We start from the raw sequence: 8,810 nt of genomic DNA, 5'->3' as shown, positions 1-8,810 counted from the left end.
GCCAAGGGGAACAGGGAACAAGCTCCGTGAGGGCAGGGAGCTGACAGACTGTTTAAATGTAATGGTGTCTCAGCTCCCAGAGGAGAGGATCTCTGATTTCAGGCCTCCAAAGCGCTAAATTACCAAACAAAAACTACAGCAAGTTCCACCAAAACTGCAGCCATCAATACTACAGATTGTTTTTAACAAACAAAAGTTGACAGAATAAAGGATGGGGGTTGAGGGATGTCTGCACAGTATGCCAAGGTTTTTCTAAAAATATTTTACACCTGCTATTCGTTCCACACACTGATCATATTTTGTCTATGAGGTAGAGAACTCGGAGTGCCAAAGGGAATGTGGTTTATGTTCCCGAGTCTTAATGCTTTTTCCCTTCTGTAAGGCAAAACTCCTTACTACCGTCACTAAAATAAAGCCAAGAGGACAAAAGTCATACGCGCACTGCCACGGTAACAGTTTAACTGTTCCTCTCGCTGATCTTTGGAAACAATCCCTTCAGCAGGATTTTACAGCTCTGGCACTTCGATTTAGCAAACTTTTTATGCAGCTCATGAGAGGAATGCAGCCAACTCTGTACACTCAATTTAAATCAACTTGCTGATGATATAAAAAAGAGTGCTGAACTGCCGGTTTGCTTCATCTGCTCCAAAACTACCAACACAAACTCCGAGGTATTTATTCCTGAAACGTTAATAGAACAGTCTGGGGCATCAGATCAGTAAATGAGCTCTGGTTTGATCCCATGCCGGTCCAAAGAGCTGATTTAACAACTAGTTGTTTGGTTACTTGGTATTTCAGAAATGGAACTGGGCTGTTTGCTGCTAATGGGCTGTTGTGGGTTGGGATAGGGCAGGATACAGGGTGCCGACAGCCGGGCTGCCGCTGGGTAATCGTCTGCCCCGGGTGTCTGGAGCGAGAGACGGCACAAGCAATGTTTAATGGCTTTCTAATTCTGCATGGTGAAGGGGGGACGGATCTTTCTGTGGCTTACACCCAGTTCTCAACTAGTACGTATTATGATAGTTTAGTTGGAGTTAAAAGAATGACAAAACTGGTACTCACCGAGACGGCAGCGCCAGCCCAGCCCGTGCCCTCTGCATCCCCGTTCGCAGCAGGAGCCTTTGGAGCAGGACGCAGCGACGGAGCACTGCATATCATCAACTCCCCCTGCGAGCCGGCTCTCCTTGGCAGAAATAATCAGATCAGTTTAATTTTGGTGACTGGTACTAGACTTCTGATGAAGAGTGAGGTCAGTTGTCCGTCCACAGAACAAATGCAGCAGAGGTGAGAGAACAAAGACCGCAGCTGCCTGGTGAAACCCCCCTGCCCTGGTGCCTCTGAACCCCCGTCTCACACACCCCACATTACGATTTTTAAAAGTTATCAACTTGTGCAGAATTGAGCGAGACTTAGAGCTGGAAGTGCTCTGAACTTGTGCTTGGGTGGGGACTTGGAGCGAAGGGACAGGATGCACTAAGCAGCACTGAGGGGGACACGTACTTAAAAGTTTTACCCTTTTCTTCACTGTAAATTAAAGACATCTTCCGAGGTTTAACTTACACTGGCAATTTTAAGGAAGTAAATTGCATGTTCACACGAGAAAATACAAGAAGGACTTGCACAACTGAGCAAATGCTTCCTTTCCCCCCCGCCGGCTCCGTTCTCGGCCCCCGCTCTCAGGGCAGAGCTCTTACCTGGCAGCGGGGCTCAGCAGCACGGTGCCGGCTGGGTGCAAATCAAACCCCGGGGCCGAGCCGGCACTCCTTCGGAACAGAATGTCGCAATGTAAATGTTTGATCTAACAAATTCAGCACCAAAACTTCAGCAGAAGATAAACAAAAGGGTGAAGCAGACTGAAGAGAGAGCACACATCTTTAATTTCTACAAAGAGTAAGAGAATACATTCAAAATCTTCCTATTCGCATTCTTTGAGGAAACTGCTCTCTACAGCTTGTCTCCTTGCAAAGCACCAACAGCCCTTGGAGGACAAAACCCTGCTTATTAAAATCTTTATATTAAAAGGTGCTGCAAAAAAACACCTTGTTTGCAGAGATTCCTCCTCGCTGCAAACCACTGCCCTTCACAGGCAGAGCTGGGCACAGTGGAAGTGCTCAAACCAGCACGGGAAGAGGATAAGCTCGATGACCTTTAAAACAAACCATCTCAGTTTAAATCACAGGAATAGAAATATTACAGAACACATAGAATGGTCTCCGCTGTCAGCGCTGCTCACCCTCCTGGGCAGTTTAGGTATTAGTGTTATACTGTAAATATGAAAATTGTAGCAAGTCTTAAAGTCTAGGCCTACAAATAGAAATAATACACAGAGCTAACATTCGCCACTTTTCAGTAATTCATGCCATATTTATTTCCTAGTTCTGATCTAAAGCAAAATAATACACTTAAAAATAGATACCACATGATGCACTTCTAAGTAGGGTTCTGTCCACTGATGCGCCCTTAGTGCAAAGACAAAGCAGATGGCAAACTCAATAAAAAGGAGCCAGTTAAATCCAGACAGACAAATGCCTAAAAAACCATTTGCTCCATTATTGCTTTTGAACTGGTTGCCATGGCATGGGAAATCGATAGCACTGCCAGCCCCACATCTCTCCCCCCAGCTCATTTCTGCACAGCCCGACTCTGTCCAAAGCAAAGATCTCGCACGCGGTGTTGAGAAACACCCTCTTCCTCACAGCACCGGGCTTTTCCCACCAATACTCTGCTTGCGCCAAACTGGGGGTGAACGTGCGCGTGGAATTCACACCTTTTGTAAAATCAAGTACATCGAGTAGGAAGAGACTGATCTTCAGACTCAAAATGCAGTTTCAGAATACTAAAATTCAGGTAATTTTAATCCCTTGCTACTCCTGCAGCCCACAATTCACCATCACAAGCCAAAGGAGGATCCACTTGGCACGTGTCTTCTCTCTGTACAACCGGAGCTGCCATGGAAAATAAATCGGTTTGTTAGATTTACAGATTAAAGTTAAAAGTTTCTCTTTCCCTTGACAATGTCCATTAAAAGGAGCACTATTTGCCGAACAGATGGAAAAGTGTAAGGGATGTAACTTCAAAACAGCCCTGGAAAAGCTGAGCTGTTTTGTCAGCCTCCAAATTCTTTCTCCTCCTACTCACATTCACGTTTTGAGAATCTATTCAAAATCGGTAAAATCCCCTCAAATAAAAACCTTAAATGTCACATTGTAGTTGCATTACATTTCTCTTTTTAATAGAGCATATAAAATAAAAGTTTACAATGAGTTTAGTAAACTGTAAATCAGCACTTTTATTCAGTCTCGTTTCTGAGCTATTAATCCCCAATACAGAAGCAGAACGCTGATGCACTGGTCTAGGACCTCCCCAGATAATAGTTCAAATCCCTTCTGATGACAGGGAAAGTGAATGTCATTGAATCACCTGAGTCCCTTCTAGATACGTCATATCGCACAATAACTCAACATTCGCATATCTTATAATCTTAACTCTCAAGGAAAAATAAAACAAAATTACCTTCCAGCTTCAGTGAGCTGCAGTTACAGAAAACAAGCGGAAGTTTGCTCAAATAATTGTAGGCAAGTCCTTAGATCAGGCGATGTGCTTTGTCAGGAGTACTTTAGGTAAAGCAACTCATTATTGTGGTGCATCAATACAGCAACCCTTTCCATCGCTCCTTTGTGATGCACTGAGTCAGACTTTTTTTGCATCATTAGCACTGACAACACAATAAACGCCACGCTCTGATCTTCAGTGGAACAGTAAAAACACAGACCACAACAGTCAATTAATTTTGAAGAATTTTAATACAAACTTAATATAAACTATTTCAGTCCCTCTTAACATGTAAGACACTGACTCAAAATACTTTTATACCTTTTTTCAAGTATTGCACAATGTAGGTACAAAATTAATATTTACGATTACATTTTCTTCCATAATATATAGCAAAAATCTTTAAACTTTTAACAGAAAATACAATTTGTGTTTCTTTTGAAAAAAGCAAATATTTCGTACATTTTAATTCCACCACTAAGGAATATTCTGTACACAAGTTTTTATTTTTTTTTTTTAGAATTGATGTCTTTAAGATGGATATCTTACAATTTCAGTAAAAAAAATACAACATGAAGCTGCTGCAGCTGTCACAGATCACTGTAGTAAAAAGATATAAATGCAATACCATGTTGTAGAAACAATATATATACTCTGATATTTTACAAACTTTGTACTAAATTAAATTATACAATTAGAAAAAGACCAATAAACCCACCTATTAGTGCCAATTTTTTAATATATATATACATATATGTTTGTGGACATATATATATACACACATGAAAAAAATTAGCCACGTCCTTGCTATATCTTAAATACTGTAAGAGGCCATATTTTGAGAGTATATTTTTGTAATGTACAGTCAGTATAAAATAATTTTGTGCTTGGTTGGCAAATGAAAAAAAATGATGCATGTTGTATTTATCTAACCAAGCCTGAATGTATTCATACTACAAGCCTTAAAAAAAATCTCAAGAGGTGGAAAAAAAGATACACCCTTGGGTACGTGCATTTTAACTTGTACAATAGTATTTACTTGTATTTCGTTTTCGTTTTATTTTTAGTTAGCCATAACTGGCTGGAATTGCTGGTTAGAATACTGCATGTTGTTTAAACTAAAATTCAAGCCATCCACAAAAGACTTCTCATTTAGACCTCCATAGGCTGCAAACATATCAAAGGCATTACTGTACTGGAGAGGACTGAGGTTAAGGGGGCTGTCACCAGAAAAGATGCTACTGGTACTACCTTGACCCTGCATGTTGGGGAAAATGAACTCCTTTGCGTTAGGAGAAAGGGCAGAAGTCTTCTGCTGTTGTTGCTGCTGCTGCTGCTGCTGACTGCCTAAGCCAAGCCCGTAGAGAGAGTGCATGGAGGAGGAAAGGGCTTTCTGCTTCAACAGGTCATTGACATTCAAGCCAAGGTTGGTGGGAGAGGTGCGGGCGACCTTGTTGCTACGGCCGCTATTCTTCATTTTGGTCGAGCCAAACTTGGTGGCAGCAAATGTGGCAGTGGTGAAGGTTAAAGGCTGAGTGGAACGGGGCATGAAAGTTGGGCTCACAGCAGCAGAGTGACCAAAGGGAGGAGAAGGAGAACTAGACACTGAAGATGCTGGGTCACTAATTGGCATGAACACCTGGGCCTCTGGGTTAAAGCTGTTCTTGATCTCCTTATCCAACTCACATCCATTTTCATTATCATCCACATAAAGCACTTTCACTGGTCCCTTTTCACCGATTTGGTATGAAACCTCAAATGGGTCAATCCAAACACTAAGATCCTGAGGCAAGTTGCCACGAACATCATCAATGTCCAAACCACTCTCTTTGGATGCTTGTTCTATGACTGGGTCCACTTTCTCCCCTATATGTATACATCTAAACCCTGATCCTTTGTATGGCTTTTCTGGATACCAGTGCCCTTCATACTTCTTCTTAAGAAGTCTTTCAAGCTCTTCACCAAAAATGTTGACACGTCGTCTGGGAAGCTTATTGTACAAATACGAAATAATAAAATTGAGTGCTACTTGGATTTCAAGCTGCATAGCTGCTATGCCACAAAGTTATAAGTCTGTTTCAAAACCCGAAGAAGAACGTGTTCAAGATGCCACAGGGAAACAAAATTTCATTCAAAGTGCTGATTCTAGTCGATTATTATCCTTCACCTTGAGTGCTCTTGTTCCTTTAAGAAAAAACAAAAGCAAACACATCCAAATAAGGAAAGCGTAAGATCAAGCTTCAAGGCCTATTCTTTCAGCTTCACCTTCTGCATAAACCAGGTTACTTTTTAAAATGAAAAAAATGCGCATCAAACTATTTATGTTCGTGCCCGTGGAAGGTGAGGATGTCAATTAGATTCAGTATGACTTACAAACAATACTGCAGAAGATGCACCAGGCATGTGTTTACATATACAGCATGGGGCATTGCAAAATCACATGAGCCTGCCATTTAGTTATTCACAAAGCAGCAAGGATAATTTTTAAGACATCACAGAACTGCCAGGCCTGTCAAGGGTTCAATTACCAACCCATATTTGGATGATTTATAGTACTCAGCTGCAAAATTTAGCACCAGACTATTAGTTTAGCTTGAAAGGTCTTAGTCCAAGGGTCATATATCATTTTAAAGTTTGCAAACATATTGGTTGCACCATAAGCTACAGAATTATAAAAATGTTAACAGTTGCTTTAGAAGATTTCACACAAATAACTAAAATTATGCAACATTTATTTTAAGTCCAAGCAAATCATCCGCATAAACTGTGAGCTGGCAAAATTATGCTAACTGACGAGAAAATGTCTGCTGTACATATACAACAATTCTTGCTCGGAATAGCTAAAATGATAATGCAGCCAATGCATACAAAATAGATGCACAAATCTTCTGTCATAAGGGTGGCAATGACCGTGAAATTATTACAATAAATTAATTCAAAACATTTTCCCTTTCTACAAATTATTCTATATTATCAGATGTAACACATTAACTATTACTAAATTAATATATCAGGTTATCCATAGTTCAGATTTCAAAAAGTTACTGGAGCTAACAGGGCTTTTGGTAGCCTCAAAAACGATTGCTTTTCTCCTTCTCCATGACTCCATTTTATATTTAATATAAAATATGGTTGCCACTCCTTCACAAAGGACAAAAAAAGAAATTAGCTGTCTAAAGTTAAAGAAGGGACAAGAATCAAGTATTAGCACACGTACTGCTAATGAAAATCCTGCAGTACCTTAACATAAAGGTAGTCATCCACAGGACACACCTTTGTTCAAAAAGTTCCAATGAAACAAAATACGTATTTTTGGGCTCAAGTTAAATGCCCAAAAAGAATTTCCATTAACAGTGTGCTTTTCTGCACTGCATCACTAGGAACAAAATTTAGTGTAGCTGTCACTAAAGATTAGAGAAATCAAAGTCAGTATCAAAATCCATTAGCAATATGAATACAAAGCTTTTTTATTTCTTGCTCCAAATAATCTCCTTTTAAAGTCTGGAACCCTATTTCCAAGCCACTCGTGTTCTCCCCAACATGGTATGGGAATAGTTTGAAAGCTTGTACGATAAGGCGACCTTTAAACGTTTGCTGGATCAGCACTGGGTGGGGATAAGGAAAAGATCAAGGGCAAACAGAAGATATTTACAAAAGGGACACAATCAGTACAGAAAAGCTGATTGGGTGGTTAACAGGGTCATTTAAACATTATTTATTAATCCATCTGGTTTGTTTCCCTTCCTCCATGTCCTTTAGGAATGAAATGATCCTTTCAAGGCACACCGGGCATACGCTGAAAATTTTCCTAAGCCCCAAAAACTGATCCACGGTAGAAGCAGCTGGTCAAACAAATCAAGCTTGATAATTCCAAACTTTATTTTTTTAAAAATTATTACCATTATTATTAGAATTATTTAGAGGGGAGAGCGTTCCGCGGGCCGGGCCCTGGCTGAGGGCAGTGTGGGGAGTTACATAACGCGGCGGCCGCCCCTCATTAGCTCGCTGCTCATTAGATTGCTGCTCACAGCCCGGCAGCAGCAGGAGGAGGAGGAGGAAGGGCATTTACTGAGCCCGTAAGAAAGAAAATGAAGAAGAGGAAGGGAGATGACTGATGGGTGTGGGGGGGTGCACGGCCCCTCTCCTCAGCGCACAGCCCAGCACCCCGGGCCCGGCGCCCCCCTCCTCGCCGCGGGGCAGGGTCCGGCAGGGCGGCTGCCGGCGCTGCCCGGAGCGCTCCGGGCAAACAGCAGCCCTTAGTCAGCCGGCAACGCTCACTCCTCCCAGCCCGAGCGCCTCCAGGGGACAGCCTTGGGAGGGACCCCCTGGCAGCCCCGCTCACGGGGCCGTGCCCTCTCCCTGAGGGGCTCCCGGCGGCCGCCTCTCCCCCCCCCCCCCCCCTCCTTCCCGTCGGCTTCTGTGCCGCCGCGCCCCCCGCGGCACCCCGGCCCTTCCCTTCCCCGCGGGGCCGTGCCCGCCGCGGTCCCCGGCACCGTGGGGTCGTGACCGTCTCGGCACCCCTGCCTCAGGGGCCTGGGCCGCCTCAGCCCCCGGGAGCTGCCTCAGGCCCCCCCCATCACGGCGGCCGGGGCCGCGCCCGCCTCAGCGGCCGCCGGGACCTGCCTCAGGCCCCCCGCCACGACGGCTGCCTCAGCCCCCCGCCTCAGGGGCCGGGCGGCGGCTGCCTCAGCCCCTCGCTCGCCTCACGGCGAGGCCGGGCGGCGGCTCCCTCAGCCCCCAGCCTCAGCGTCTGCCTGAGGCCTGGGCCCCCCCAGCGCAGACGCCCGGGCCGTCCCCCCGCCCTCAGCGAGCGGTACTCACCCGGGTGGGTGTGCGGGGGGTAGTGCAAACGATCCCGGCGGGGGTGTGAGTGCGGGGTTGGGAGGGGTGTGGGGGCGGCTCAGCACCCGACCCCCATCTCCGACAGCCGGCTCCCTTTGGCGAGGATGGGAGGGGAAAGGAAAGAGAAGAAAAAAAAAAAAAAAGGGAGGGGGAGGGTTGGAAAAAAAAAAAAGGGGGGGGAGGGAAAGGGGGGGAGGGCTACGCTGCTCACACCCCCACGACGGGCGCGCTCGGCCGCCGCAGCTGGGCTCCTTCTGCTACTGCCTCGCTGCCCGGCGCGCCCCTATATATCCCTTCCCTTCCTCCGCCCCCCGCCGCGCGCCCCGCCCGGCCACGCCCACCAGCCCCGCCCTCCACTGGCCAGCATCGGGACTGGCCCCGCCCGCCACCCGCCAGGCCCCGCCCGCCACCCGCCA

At 45.3% G+C, this 8,810-nt stretch overlaps 1 protein-coding gene across 1 annotated transcript; it reads right to left on the bottom strand.

The window, feature by feature from the left end:
* Positions 1-3,212: 3,212 nt before the first annotated feature.
* Positions 3,213-8,656, bottom strand: TOB1 (transducer of ERBB2, 1). Its single transcript, XM_074160021.1, has 2 exons — positions 8,374-8,656; positions 3,213-5,736 (listed from the first exon to the last, which is right to left on the bottom strand). Exon 2 carries the CDS (start codon positions 5,597-5,599, stop codon positions 4,616-4,618), a length of 984 nt encoding a protein of 327 aa, XP_074016122.1. The 5' UTR covers positions 5,600-5,736; positions 8,374-8,656; the 3' UTR covers positions 3,213-4,615.
* Positions 8,657-8,810: the final 154 nt, after the last annotated feature.

Source organism: Numenius arquata, chromosome 17, assembly GCF_964106895.1.
Source record: "Numenius arquata chromosome 17, bNumArq3.hap1.1, whole genome shotgun sequence".
Taxonomy (NCBI): Eukaryota; Metazoa; Chordata; class Aves; order Charadriiformes; family Scolopacidae; genus Numenius; species Numenius arquata.
This window is presented reverse-complemented; position numbering and strand designations above follow the sequence as displayed.

Excerpts from the sequence above, each read along its gene's own strand:
- TOB1 (XM_074160021.1), bottom strand. The coding sequence starts at position 5,599 with ATGCAGCTTGAAATCCAAGTAGCACTCAATTTTATTATTTCGTATTTG.